General features: G+C 34.3%; 1 protein-coding gene across 2 annotated transcripts in view; it reads right to left on the reverse strand.

Annotated features, from left to right (window-relative positions):
- The window catches only part of ACER3 (alkaline ceramidase 3), a 188,125-nt gene that overhangs the window by 106,534 nt on the left and 65,564 nt on the right, over positions 1 to 16,027 (reverse strand). For both annotated transcript variants that reach the window (XM_033862213.2, XM_073808406.1), the window contains one exon: positions 9,491 to 9,601. In XM_033862213.2, coding sequence (XP_033718104.1) covers positions 9,491 to 9,601 — 111 coding nt within the window. Of the gene's footprint in view, positions 1 to 9,490; positions 9,602 to 16,027 lie in introns of those variants that run through there.

The following is a 16,027-nucleotide window of genomic DNA, read 5'->3' on the forward strand; positions in this document are numbered from 1 at the left end:
CATTCTAATAGATGTACAGTAGGATCTTATTGTGGTATTAATTTGCATTTCCCTGATGACATATGACGTGGAACAACTTTTCATATTATTTGCCATCTGTGTATCTTCTTTGATGAGGTGTCTGTTAAGGTCTTTGGTCCATTTTTTCAATCAGGTTGTTTGTTTCCTTATTATTGAGTTTAAATTTATATTTTATGTCCAAAAATTTCTGTGTGTATTTTGGATTAACAGTCCTTTATCCGATGTGTCTTTTGCAATTCGTTTTTCTTTGTATTCAATTTTAGGGTCTCTCTTCCTCATTTCCCCAACTCCCGTTCTGGTTGATCTAATTATGTTCTTTGAATATGTGAAATCATAACAAGGTTGCAAAAATAAAAATACAAAAGGGTTTACTCAGAGAAGTGTCACTCCCTCCTCTAGCCTTTCCACCCACCCCCTGTAGAAACTAATTCCATTATTTTTCTGGTTCATGCTTTCTATGTCTCTTTTTGAAAAACTAAGCAGATGTATGTATATTTTATTTCCCCTCTTTCTCCAAGAAAAAAAATTATATACCGTGTGTGTGTGTGTGTGTGTGCGCGCGCGCACGTGTACTTTTACATGCTGCATCTTTTACTTAACAATAAATCCTGGAAATCATTCCATATCAGTTCAGAGACATTCCTCACCCTTTCTGTATCTTCATAATACTCACTGTGTAGATTCACCAGTTTATTCAACTAATTTCCAACATATGGGCTTTTAGGTTGTTTACATTATTTTGTAATTAAAAATAATTCTGTGATAAACAATCTTGCGCACATTTAATTTTGAATTACAGGAGATATATCTTCACAGAAAATTTTTTTAAATGCGGTTGCTGAGTCAAAGGGTAAATGCATATACAGTTTTGTTAGATGTTGACAAATTCACCTACAAAAATTTTGCATTCTCACCAGCAATGTGTGAAGAGTACCTATTTCTCCCACAGCCTTGCCAAGAGTGTGTTGTCAAGTGTTTCACTTTTTGCCAATCTGATAAAAGAAAAATAATGTAACAGTGTAGCTGGATATCTTTTCTTATGTATGCTGGCTATTCTGTAGTATCTTTTTTGGAGAATGTTCTGTCTTTATTTCTATTGGATGTTTGGTCCTTTTTATCCTCAATATTTAAAAGGCATTTTTGTATCAGGGATATTAAACCTCTGTCCTTAGTGTATGTCACAAATATTTTCACAATTTGGTCTTCTGCTTTGGACTTTGCATATGGTATTTTTTGCCATGCCAAAGGTTTTATTTAATTAGCCAACATTACATCTGGATTTTGAATTATAGTTATAAATACTTTCCCACACACTAAATATAGAATAATTCACATGTTTTCTTCTAGTACTTGCAAGATTTTAAATCTATTTTTGGCTGCGTTGGGTCTTCGTTGCTGCATGCTGTCTTTCTCTAGTTGCGGCGAGTGGGGGCTACTCTTCATTGCGGTGAGCGGGCTTCTCATTGAGGTGGCTTCTTTTGTTGCAGAGCACGGGCTCTAGGTGCGTAGGCTTCAGTAGTTGTGGCATGCGGACTCAGTAGTTGTGGCACACAGGATTAGTTGCTCCGCGGCATGTGGGATCTTCCCAGACTAGTGCTCCAACCCGTATCCCCTGCATTGGCAGGCGATTCTTAACCACTACGCCATTAGGGAAGTCCCACAAGATTTCAGTTTTTACATTTAGGTCTCTAATCAATTTAGAACATATTCACATGTATAATGTAAGGTATACATCTATTTTATGTTTCCAAATATCATTTATTAAAATATTCATCTTTGCCCCAATGCTCAGAGATGCCATCTTCACCATACACTAAACTCTAATATGGATTTGGGTCTATTTATGCTTTTTCTTTTAAATTCCACTGTATTATCTATCAAAATATCTGTACTCTACTATTTTACTGAGGCAGGTTTTGCAGTATGTTTTAATATATAGGAGGATTAGTACATCCTTCTAGCTCTTCTTTTTTAAAGACTGCCTAGATATCTTTGCATGTTTATATTTTAATATGAACTTTAGTATCAACTTGTTTGATTAAAAAATACTTATTGGATTTTTAAAATTATTTATTTTTGGCTGCATTGGGTCTTCATTGTGGTGTGCGGGCTTCTCATTGCAGTGGCTTCTCTTATTGCGGAGCGTGGTCTCTAGGCTTGCGGGCCTCAGTAGTTGTGGCTTGCGGGCTCTAGAGCGCAGGCTCAGTAGTCGTGGCACATAGGCTTAGCTGCTCCGCAGCATGTGGGATCTTCCTGGACCAGGGCTCGAACCCATGTCCCCTGCATTGGCAGGCTGACTCATAACCACTGTACCACCAGGGAAGCCCCCTACTTATTGGTATTTTTATTAGCATTATTTATTAGATATAACTGACATCTTTCAGTTTTCTTAAGTTATTCAAGAACAACTTTTCATTTGTTCCGGTTTACTTTCATGTCTTTCAGAAGTGTTTTAAGTTTTCTTAATATAGGTTTTACACATGTCTTGTTAAACTTATCTTTTGATATTTATCCTTTTGGATGTTATTGTAAACGGGATTTTCTTCTCTAATGGGATATTGTTTGTATATATGAAGGCTATTGCTTTTTGTGATCATTTTAAACCTAATACCGAACTGAATAGTTTTATTGTGTGAATAATAATTGTTTGCTTGATAACTGATTTTCTAGGCTAGAGTTTTCAGGAATACCATGACAGCTGTAAAGAGAGATAGTTTTCCTTCTTTTCCAGTCCTTAATCATTTTCTCTGGTATAAATGCGTTGATTAATACCTCCAGTACTTTGTTAAATAGCAGTGGAGACAGACACACTTGCCTTCTTTTGACCTTCATAGGAATGCTTCTAGGGCTTCCACACTGAGTAAAATGCCAGCTTTAGGACTGATGTGTGCATATTAGCACGTTAAGACAGGATTTGTGAATTTCTGTTTTCTTGAGTTTTTCTTTTTAAATCAGAAATGGTTGCTGAATTTTGACAAAGGCTTTCACAGCATCTATGGAGATAATCATGTGGTTCTTCTTCTTAAATTAATTAATATAGTAAATTGCATGAATGGATCTCCTAAATTTGAATTGTCTTCCATTCTGGGCACAAACTGTTTTATTTCCCTAATGTCGAACTAGATTCTGTTTACTGTTTACTACTTTTTAAAAGAAGAAAACAGAGAGATAAATTTACATACCTTGTTTAATAATACAATTCCCCCAAAATCTTTTAAAACCAAAAGATGTTTTGTCCTTTAAGTTTGGTGCAAATTCATTTGATAGCAAAACCTGACCTAACTGGACATGAGGCTATTTATAGTGATTATTTAGCCTAGTTACTGTGAATATTCACACGTTAAGCAGCAATATGGATATGTTCACCTACAGGGTGCTGTCCCAGGTTTTGGTGGGCTTGGTATACTATAGCAACACAGTCTATTAACTTTCTAGAATTCAAAAACAATCTGAGTTCAGAAATACTTCTGGTCCCAAGGATTTGGATAAGGACTTGTTAATGTATATTAGTGATGTAACTGGAAAACATTAAAAGAAAGAAATTGAGCTCAAGGGCTTTCTCTGAACTTCAGAGAATGAACTTTATAAGGATGACTTTCCATGAAGAGATACTGATACAAAGAGACCTGTCTAAAAAATACCCCCCAACTTTCTTCAGTTGGAAGAAGGTTACAGGAAAAAATAATTTAGAAAATATGTTCCTCCATATATTCACAAGAATATTAGAAGAGGGCAGATTACTGTATGTGGAATAGTTTCTCAAATCATCGTTATCTGTATAAAGATCAAAAAATAACTTTAGGTCTTTAACATGCAAAGGAAATCTCTTAATAAGACCCAGATCCTTGTTAAGAGAGAACAGAAAATCCTCAGAGTGACAAATAGGATTCATCTATCTTGAACAATCAGGAGTGGCTGCCTGGATTCTACCTGACAAGGAAAGTAGTTGTATTCTACTAGGGAAGAGTTATAGACCTATACATGCTAGCACTGACACACACACACACACATATATATATATATATATACACATACATATTTTTATTTTTCCTGCTCTACTGTTTTCTTTCTTCCTTCAACACCACCTCTGAGATGTAAGGACTAACTATCCCCCCTTCTTTCACATAGTGTGCACATTCCTCCATTTCCTGGTTTTTATTTTTTAAACAAGTACTGAGATATACCATTAAATTCACTCATTGTAAGTGTACAGTTTTAGGAGTTTTAGTAAATTTAAAGAGTTGTGCTACCATCATCACAATCCAGTTCTGTGATAATTCCATCACCCACCAAGGTTCCCTTATGCCTATTAGCAGTCAACATCCACTCTAAACCCCAAGTAACTAATGATTTGTTTTTATCTCTATAATTTTGCCTTTTCTAGAAATTTCATATGAATAGGGTCATATAATCTGTGGTCCTTTGAGTCTTTTGGTTCCTTTCACCTGGCATAATGTTTTTAGGGTTCATCCGTGTTGTTACATGTATCAGTAGTACTTGCAAAAAGTATCATTCCTTTTTGTTTGCTAATAATTTACTTAGTATATCTGCACTGATATTCATTCACAATATTAGTCCTTAATTTTCTTTTTTATGGCATTTTTATTAGGTTTACATAACAATGTTGTTTGCCTCATAAAAAGAATTTGGAAGTTTTCTTTCATTATCTATGCTTGAAAAAATTTATGTAGCATTGGGACTATCAGGTCTTTGAAGGTTGATTGGAACTCTCTGTGAAACTATCTGGACCCAGTACTTTCGTGGAGGAATTCCTTAATAAGTTACTCTATTTCCTATACAGAAATTGGTCTGTTTAAAGCTTTCTATCTTTGGGGTCAATTTTGACAAATTGTATTTTCCTAGGAAATTATCCAATTTATTTATTTACATAGAGGTTTAAAATTTTTCTTTCCTTTGATTCAGTGGATATTTCCTCTTTGTCATTTCTTATTTTAATGTTTATGTTTGCTTCCTTTTTTCTAAAGTTAGCTAGTTGTCTACTTTTTCTTAAAAAAAATAGATTTTGATTCATTAATTAGAACGTTTTTCTGTTCTCTATCTTGTTACTTTCTGCTTTTACCTTTATAATTTCCTCCCTTAAACTTTCATTTGGTTTATTCTGCAGTCTTTTTCTTGCCTTTTGAGTTGGGATTTTAATTAATTTTTACCTTTAGTTTTTATCTTTTATTATTATTTAATTGTTTAAGCCTATGTATTATGCTCTGATGGCTGCTTTATACAAATCCCCATAGATTTTGATATGCAGACTTTTTGTTACAACTGTATTTTAGGACTCCTGTAATTTCCATTTCTATTTTCCCTTTCAACCAAGAGTTAACAGAAGATTTAAAATTTCAAAGAGGAAGAGCTTTTTTATGGTTTGAATTTGTTGTTAATTTCTAGCATGGATGCACTGTGACCAGAGGATGTTGTTTTAATATTTCTACTTAATAGAACTTACTGTTTTGTTTTTTATCAATGTTCTATGTGTACTTCAAAAGGAGGTATATTCTCTATTATAAGGGTGTAAAGTTCAGCATAAAGCCATAAGATCTATTTTATTGGTTATGCTCTTTAGGTCTTCCAGATATTACTGATATATTTTGTTCACTTCATCTGTCCTGTACTGAGTGTGGCATATTAAAATCTTCTATTATTCGTATGTTTCTATCTATTTCTCTTTGTAGCTCTTGTAGTTTCTGCCATATAATAGTGGTGGTTGTATTATTTGGTACAGAGTTATTAAAAACTTGTATTTTCACTTTGAATCATGGCTTCAACATTAAAAACATCCTTCTTTGTCACACAATGCTTTTTGAAGGGAATTCCACTTTATATGGTATCAGGATCACTACCCCTGCTTTCTTATTATTTGTTTCTAACTTTTCTGAATCACTTTGCTTTAGTTTTAGATGTGTCTTTTGTATATAGCATAAAGTTCAATCCTAATTGCTGATCAAATTCAAAAATCTTTTTCTTTTGATATTAAGTTAAGCTGATTCATTTTGATTCATATGACTGATGTTTAATCTCAACTCTGTCATATTGTTTTATTAAAATAGTTACATATATTACTTTATATTTAATGTATTTCTCTAAGTGAAATGTCTTTTTTGTACTTAATTCTTTTGGTATTTAGAAAAGAGGCTTTTTTGGCCTCGGGGTTACTTTTGTACTTATGCCTTTTATAGAACCCTGAGTTCTCCCTGTTTTTTCCTTAACCTTTTACTATCTAGTTTGTTACTTTTAGATCATATTCTTCAATACTCAACTTACTACATAGGCAATAGTCAATGAACTTATTCTACTTTGTCCTTTCCTTCTCCCATTTAAAAAACTGCATGCTCTCTACTTTACCAGACCATATAATATCCATATACTATTCTTCAGTCCTTATTACATCTGTTTTAGTCTTAGATCTATAGTTAAATGTGTTAAATGCTCATCATCAGACCTTTTGACCAAGTTTGCCCAGTCTTCTCTTAGTTGGATGAACATCATTCTCTAGTACGATGCAGTCAGTAGAACTTTCTGTGATGAAGGCAATGTTCTATATCTGCACTGCCCAATACAGTAGCCATAAGCCACATATGGGTACCGAGCACTTGAAACGTGGCTAGTGTGACAGAGGAACTGAAATTTGCATTTTAATTTTCATTTATTTAAATTTAAATTACCACATTTGGCTAGCAGGTACTAAATCAGAGAGAGCAGTACTCATGGATTCATCAGGAAGGAGTCATGTGTACAGTTTTCAAGGAGTACTTGTATGTTTAACACTATCTTTCTATAACCTGGATAACTGAAAAACAATTTGGTTGGAATATAAAATCTTTGGTTTGCACTAAAAATGCAGTCCCACTGATGCCTTTCTTTTTATGTTGCTGATGAGGTCTAGTGTCAGCCTAATTTTCTTGCCCTTATAAGTAGTCTGGTCTTTTTCCCTGGAGCTGTGAGGATTTTTTTCACTTTTAAAATCCAGTAATTTTACTAATCTCTTTCAGAGTTGACCATTCCAAGTCAGTTTTATGAGACAAAAATGGACTTTTCAATATCTAGATATGGGTCTTCTTCCATTTCCAAAAAGTCTTCTTTCAAATTAATTTGAAAATTACAGTTTTAAATATAAGATCTGTTTCATTGTTTTATTTTCCTTCCTCAGGGACTCCAATTACAGTTGTATTGAATCTTCTTTGTCTTCCATTTCAATCGCTTTCTCTCTGACCCTTTTTATTTCTTTATCTCATTTTCATTCTCTTGTTTGTTTCTCTTTCTTAAATAGCCCTTATTAAATACTCAACACATTGTAATTCAGGCTTAATTTCTTTCCTAAGTTTAATCAATTCTAATTTGATTTCTTTTGGGGGGTGAGGAAGCTATTTCTGTTATTACTTTTTATTTTTTTAATTAATTTTTATAGGTGTTATTAGTTTTTAAATTTTTATTCATTTATTGGTTTGAGGCTAATTCAGTTAGGAGTACTGTGCTGCAGTTTCTTTCTGCTTTATAATTAGTTGTGGGGAAAGAACATCCATGAGCCAAAAGGTATTGATTCTCATTTTCTGTTTTTTTATTACAGTAGCTTTGCATGGATGTAGACTGATTTGGCGGGGGTTCCACTTTGTGGAAAGAGTAAAGGTTTGGGGTGGCTTAAAAGATTTCAAGTTCAAGCCTGCCCCCTTCTGAATAGTAAAGGTTAGTGTCCTTTTTCATATACATTTATTTGTTTTGGTGGCAGGGCGGGGTGCAGGGAGAAGGGTCTAATGTATTTTATAGTTGTGTTGTTTCAGTAGGATCTTAATTCCTCACTCTAACTTCCTTCTTTCCCTACACTTACACATTTCCAATGGCTATCTTCCTCTTTCTAGTTATTTCTTTCCCAGAAGTAATACCTTTCCCAAACTGCCACTTTAGGTCTTGTACACTTTCAAGCCCTTTACTATGTACTTTAAAGTACTGTGTACTTTATCAAGTACTATGATTTACCAGGTCTCATAACGTTTTCAGAAATTTTGCATTTATCATGAAGCTTTCTCTTTCTATTGGTGTTTTGTCAGATTAAGCCCTCAACTCTTCTCTCCTCTTTTCCATATAGTTTTTCAAACCTCCCCAAGTCTAAAATATTAAAGACAGTTCTGCTAGAATGTGGTGTTTATTTCTTGTTTAAAAATGATTTGACGTTCATGGTATTCGTTTTCTCTTAGTAAGGCTGAAAGTGTGGGCTAAGTGTGGTTTTATTTACTTTCCTTCTTAATCTGTATGGTTTTCTAGAAGGACGAATGGACAAATTCTAACTCAGGAGGTCAGTATTATCCTAGGGCAACTTGGAAGTCCCTCAAATCTTTTTATTCTTATTGTTATTACTGATTGTGATTTGTTGGTATTTTATAAACATTCTTAAAACATCCCAGGAATTAAAGCAAAGGGCTAAGTTTGTGGACAAGTATTCCTTTTGAAGATGAATGAAGTAACTTCCTCACAACACCACACATATGAGAAACAGATTCAGAAATTAAACTCTCTCATATGCAATGACTAATATAATTATATAAAATCTGATATGATACACTACAGCTTACAGTTTTGTGGTAATTAGAGGTCCCTTCTGCCCATGTGTAAATAATATCTACCTTGAACTAAAACAAAAGAAATTGTGTTTAATTTAGAAAGTTACATAAAAGAAGCAAACTAGAATCTACTTTCTTTGCTATTTTTGTCTTTATGATGATAATGCAAGGACATGAAAGAGTGATTTTCCCATCTTAGGCTCTGGTAAAGTTCACTCATCCCTCCATGTAACATTTACTGAGGACCACTAACTTGCCAGGCAATAGGGATACAAAGATAACTAAGACGCAGTCCCTGTCTCACAGACAAGAAGAGGAAAAGGAGTAAGTTGCAGAAGATCAGATATAGTAGAATATCCTTTACACAAAGTTTTAAAATATGTGAATGATATTTTTCATATTTTTAAGGATACATACATATATAGTATAAATACAAAAACATGAGAAAATGATAATCAAATTCAGTATAGAGGTTAACTCTAGCAGGGTGAGCTGGGAGGAAGATGGGAATAAAATCAAGCAGGAGTAGAAAGGGAGTTTCAACTTTATCTATAGCAGTTTATTTCTTTAAAAAAGAAAAAGTAAGAACTGAGACAAATATTGCAAAGTGTTAAGATCTGACAAAGAAGGATGGTGAGATACATGGATATATTTGTTATATTATCCCTGTTCTTTTCTGGATGCTTGAAATATCTTGTTTTTTTTTAATTTATTCAAAATACAGTTCAAATATTGGCAAGATTTGTGGAGTTTTAATTCAGAAGTTTCAGAATGTGCTCAAGTTGTATAATAAACAACACAAAACTGAGAAACAATTTTAGGAAAGAATGAGAAAAACAGTCTGTCTGAATATGGTACATCATATTTTTCACATCATTTTTTAGATGAAGTGTTATACATACCTGTGAGTGCTAAATAGGAAGCAATGTACCGCTTTTCCAGTCCACCTCTAACACTCTGAATTGCACCAAAAATTGGAGGTATAATCATAATCAGGTTACTCACTGTATTCCCTATAGAAAAAAAAAAAAACACAAGAAGATAATGAGATTAATCAATATTACTTTAAATAAAGATATACACAGTTAGCCCTTAGCAAAAATTAAGTAGGTGTCTTCTTAGAAAGATGATGAAAAGATATTTACAAGGTGCTAAAGGAAAATAGTTCTCTACTCAACAAAAATTTCTTACAAAAATCAAAGTAAAATACAGATACCTTCAGACAAATGAAACTAAGAATTTTCAACCAGAACATCCAATAAAGGAACTTCTAAATTCTCAAGGTAAAGAGCAAAAGTATCTCAGAAAGAACCTCAAAGATAAGCAAAAAGTGAGCTGGAAAAAGCAGCTTACACCAATGCTACTGAAAGAGTGGTCCATGGATAACAGTATGACAAGATAAAATACAGAACTGAGTTAATTTGTCTCTTGAAATGAATGACAACAAATCAAAGCTTGCATTTTTCATCTCTTCTTAAACTTTAATTTTTGTGGCAATGTTTTTAGTTCCTAGTTTCTGTTTCTAGTAAACACAAAAGGCAACGGATCTTGATCTGATTTTTGATCCTCTGTTTACATAAACAAAGCTGAAACATGAATAGCAAAGAAACAATAGAAACCGTAATAGCAGAAATAAATAGTAAAATGGGGAAAAAAAAGATGGCTAAACTATTTTGTATATTGATTCTGGGTAGTATTTTATACACTTATTCTGGGAATATAGTGGCACAAAACATTCAAAATTCCAAATTTGTGATTTTCAACATAGGAGCTGATATCAGGACAAATATCAATTAATGGACATATACAAAGCACTCTACCCTACAACAACAGTACATACATTCTTCTCAAGTGCACATGAACATTCAGCATATGTCAGGCCATAAATTAAGTCTCAATAGCCTTAAAAAGGCAGATATAAACTATCATACAAAATATCTCCTCCAACCACAAAAGAATGACGTTAGAAATAAATAACAGAAGGAAAACTGGAAAATTCACAAACCTGTGGAAATTAAACAAAATATTATTAAACAATCAATGTATCAAAGAATAAATCACCAACCAAATTAGAAAATACTTAAGAGATGAATTAAAATTAATACACAACATACCAAAATTAATGGGATGTAGTAAAAGCAGTGCTGAGTGGGAAATTTACAGCTATAAGTGCTTATATTTAAGATCTTCCAGCTGAAATGAAAGAATGTTACTTAGTAACATGAAAATATATGAAAATGTATAACACACTGGTAAAGCTAAGCATAATCAAATTCAGAATACTGTAATACTGTAATATGATGGTGTATTAATCACTTAAGTCTAGTACAATGATGTAAGGACAAAAGTATTAAAAATAACTACAGCTACAATAATTTGTTAATAAATACAAAATAAAAAGCAGGTAAATTGTGATATCAAAATCCTAAAAGGGTGTAATAAAAGGGTAGAGTTTTAGTATGCAAGGTTGCTATCAGTGTGGAAAAAAGTTATATCTATAAGTTGTTTTATGTAAGCCTCATGGTAATCACAAAGCAAAAACCTACATTAGACACAACAAAAGATTGTTGCTGGAGGGAATCAAAAAGGAGGGAATTGAAGTATACCACTACAGAAAATCATCAATTCACAAAGGAAAACAGCAAGAAAGGAATACAGGAACTACAAAACAGCCAGAAAACAATTAATAAAATGAAACTAGTAAGTCCTTATCTATCAGTAATTGCTCTAAATGTAAACGGGTTAAATTCTCCAATTAAAAGGCATACAGTGGCTGGAAGGATAAAAAAACAAGACCCAACTACATGCTGGCTACAAGAGATTTACTTCAGCTTTAAAGACATACACGGGCTCAAAGTGAATGGATTAAAAAAGATATTCTATGGAAGTAAAAACCAAAAGAGAGCAAAGGTAGCTATAGTTATATCAGACAAAATAGACTTTAAGCCAAAAACTGTAACAAGACAAAGAAGATCATTATGTAATAATAAAGGGTTAATTCATCAAAAGGATATATCAGTTGTAAATATATATGCACCCAAATCAGAGCACCTAAATATATTAAGCAAATATCAACAGATCTGAAGGAAGAAACAGACCACAATACAACAATAGTAGGGGATTCAATACCCCACTTTCAACAATGGATAGATCATCCAGACAGAAAATCAACACAGAAAAGTTGGATTTCAACTACACTTAAAACCAAATGGACCTAACAGACATATACAAAACATTCCATCCAAGAGGCAGCAGAGTACACATTTTCCTCAAGCACACACAGAACATTCTCCAGGACAGATGATATAATAGGTCACAAAACAAGTGTTAGAAAATTTAAGAAAACTGAAATCATATGAAGTATCTTTCCAACTACAATGGCATAAAACTAAAAATCAACAATAGGAGGAAAACTAGAAATTCACAAATATGTCAAGGTTAAACAACACACTCCTGAACAACAAATGCGGGAAAGAAGAAGTCAAAAGGTAAATAAAAAATATCTTGAAACAAATGAAAATGGAAATACAACATACCAAAACTTATGGGATGCAGCTAAAGTAGTTCTAAGAGGAAAGTTTATAGTAATAAATGCCTATATTAAGAAAAAGGATCGCAAATAAACAACCTGACATAATACCTCAAAGAGCCAGAAAAAGAACAAACTAAGCCCAAATTCAGAAGGAAAGAAATAAAGATCAGAGTGGAAATAACGAAACTAAGAGTTGATTTTTTGAAAAAATAAAATTGACAAACTTTTAGCTAGACTAACTCAAAAAAAGAGGATTCAAATAAATAAAATGAGAAAAGAAAAAGGATATTAAAACTAATACCACAGAAACACTCACTGGGGAAAGGTTAGTCTCTTCAATAAATAGTGTTGGGAAAACTAGATAACCACACACAGAAGAATGAAACTGAACCTCTATCTTACAAAATGAACTCAAACTGGATTAAAGATTTAAGCACACGTGAAAAACATGCTCAACAACACTAATCACCAGGGAATTGCAAATCAAAACCACAGTGAGATATCATCTCACACCTTATCACTAATTATTAGAGAAATGCAAATCAAAACTACAGTGAGGTACCATCTCACACTGTTCAGAATGGCCATCATTGAAAAGTCTACAAATAACAAATGCTGGAGAGGGTGTGGAGAAAACGGAACCCTCCTACACTGTTGGTGGGAATGTAAACTGGTGCAGCCACTATGGAAAACAGTATGGAGGTACCTCAAAAAACTAAAAATAGGGATTCCCTGGTGGTGCAGTGGTTGAGAATCCACCTGCCAATGCAGGGGATGCGGGTTCAAGCCCTGGTCTGCGAGTATCCCACATGCCACGGAGCAACTAGGCCCGTGAGCCACAACTACTGAGCCTGCGCTCCGCAACGAGAGGCCATGATAGTGAGAGACCTGTGCACCGCGATGAGAGTGGCCCCCGCTTGCCACAACTAGAGAAAGCCCTCACACAGAAACGAAGACCCAACACACCAAAAATAAATTAATTAATAAACTCCTACCCCCAACATCTTCTAAAAAATAAAAAAAAACTAAAAATAGAGTGGCCATATGATCCAGCAATCCTACTGCTGGGCATATATCTGGACAAAACTATAATTCAAAAAGATACATGCACCCTTATATTCATAGCAGCACTATTCACAATAGCCAAGACATGGAAACAGCCTAAATGTCCATTGACAGATGAATGGATAAAGAAGATATGGTACACATACACAATGGAATACTACTCAGCCAGAAAAGAGAATGAAATAATGCCATTTGCAGGAAAATGAATGGACCTAGAGATTACCATACTAAGAGAAGTCAGAAAGAGAATGACAAATACCATATGATATCACTTAGATGTGGAATCTAAAATATGACAAAAATGAACTTATCTACCAAAACAGAAACAAATTCACAGACACAGAAAACAGACTTGTGGTTGCCAAAGGGTAGGTGTGGTGGGGGAGGGAGGGATTGGGAGTTTGGGATTAGCAGATGCAAATTATTATATAGAGAATGAATAAACAACATGGTCCCCCTATATAGCACAGGGAACTATATTCAATATCCTGTGATAAACCATAATGGAAAAGAACATGAAAAGGAATATATATATATATATATATATATATATATGCATAACTGAGTCACTTTGCTTTAAGCAGAAATTAACATAATACTGTAAATCAACTATACTTCAATAAAATAATTTTTTAAAAAAAGATAAGTGTTGGCAAGAATGTGGAGAAAAGGGTTGTAAAACGTGTGTTGGTGGGATGTAAAACAGTATAGCCACTAAGTAAAACAGTACGGAGGTTCCTCAAAAAATTAAAAATAGAACTACCATATGATTCAGCAATCCCACTTCTTGGTATATATCCAAAGTAAATGAAACAGGACCTCAAAGAGACACCTGCACTCCCACGTTCATTGCAGCATTATTCACAATGGCCAAGATATGGAAACAACCTAAGTGTCCATCAACAGATGAATGGATAAAGAAGGTGTGGTATATATATACAACAGAATATCATTTCAGCCATGAGAAAGAAGTAAATCTTGCTGTTTGCAACGACCTGGATGAAACTTGAGGGAATTATGCTCAGTGAAATATGCCAGAGAAAGACAAATACTATATGATATCACATATATGTGGAATCTAAAAAAGCCACACCCAGAGAAACAGAGAATAGAGTGGCAGTTACCAGGGGCTGAGGGTGGGGGAAATGGGGGAGATGTTTTCAAAGGATACAAACTTCCAGTTACATGACTAACAAGTTTGCGGATCTAATGAATAGCATGGTGACTACAGCTAATAATACTGTATTATATACTTAAAAGTTGCTGAGAGAGAAGATCTTAAATGTTCTTAACACAGAAAAGAAATGGAAATTATGTGACGGGATGGAGGTGTTAGCTAATGCTATGGAAGTAATCATTTTATGAATATGTGTATCAAATCAACCGCTTGTACATCTTAAATTTATATAATGTTATATTTCAATTATACCTCAGTAAAGGTAGAACAAAATCCGAAAGGATCAAACTATTTCCAAGTAACTTAACTGAATCCTAGAACAAAATTCAAGCCTATTTATGGTAATACAAAAAATATCCAGGACGCAACAAGGTAAGAAGCACAATATCTGACATCCAATTAAAGATTAGCAGGCAGGGGGCTTCCCTGGTGGCGCAGTGGTTGAGAGTCCGCCGATGCAGGGGACACGGGTTCATGCCCCGGTCCGGGAAGATCCCACATGCCGCAGAGCAGCTAGGCCCGCGAGCCATGGCCGCTGAGCCTGCATGTCCGGAGCCCGTGCTCCGCAATGGGAGAGGCCACAACAGTGAGAGGCCCGCATACCACAAAAAAAAAAAAAAAAAAAAAGATTAGCAGCCAGGGAATTCCCTGGTGGTCCAGTGGTTAGGACTCTGTGCTTCCAGTGCGGGGGGGCATGGGTTCCATCCCTGGTCAGGGAACTAAGATCCCACAAGCTACATGGCACAGCCCCCCCACCCCGAACAAAAGATTACCAGGCATACAAAAAGGAAGAAAAACAACCCAAAAAAATACTCAATTGAAACCAACCCAGAACTGATACAAATGTTAGAATTGGCAGACAAAGATTAAAACACTTCCTATAAGTCTAGAAAATACAAACTAACCTATACTATAGTGTCAGAAAGCAGACCAGTGGTTGTGGGTAGGGCTGGGGTAGAAGAGAGAGCAGGATGGAGAAGGACTTACAAAGGGACATGAGAAAACTTGGAGGTGATGGATCTGCTCACTGTCTTGATTGTGGTGATGGTTTCACATGTGCATACATATGACAAAACTTAATTTGTACACTTTAAATAGGCACTTTCTATTGCATGTCAACTATACCTCAATAAAGCTGTTTTTAAAAAAAAAAAGTTTTGCCTCTGGGGATTAGAATTGGAGGGTAGAGAGGAAAGAGTTAGGGAAGGGCACTGCTTTCTGGTTTTGTTACAAGTCTTTTAGCACAGGCTGGATTTTTATCTATTTTTAATGCATTACTTTAATAAAATAAAAATTAAAGAAACTTTTAGAAAGGGAATAAAATAGTTGGGGATAATTTCACAGATGTGATAAGATCTGAGTTAGACCCTGAAAGGAGAGAAAGGAACAATAAAATCTACTGAGCCTATTATTAAGGACCAGGTACTGGAATTCACATTTTACACATGCTAACATTTGCTTTTCATAACAATATTGTGAAATATTATCGCCCAATTAAACAAACAAAGTCAAGCTACGGGATTATATAATTTACCCAAATTCTCACAATAAGCAAATGGTGGAGCCAAGATTTTATTCCAGGTCTATCTGTCCTTACAGCCAATGTTCCTCTCCTTAAATGTACTAGCACAGTGTTTGCACAAAGAAGACCCTTATTAACATTTA

This window comes from Tursiops truncatus, chromosome 8 (genome assembly GCF_011762595.2).
Source record: "Tursiops truncatus isolate mTurTru1 chromosome 8, mTurTru1.mat.Y, whole genome shotgun sequence".
Classification (NCBI taxonomy): Eukaryota; Metazoa; Chordata; class Mammalia; order Artiodactyla; family Delphinidae; genus Tursiops; species Tursiops truncatus.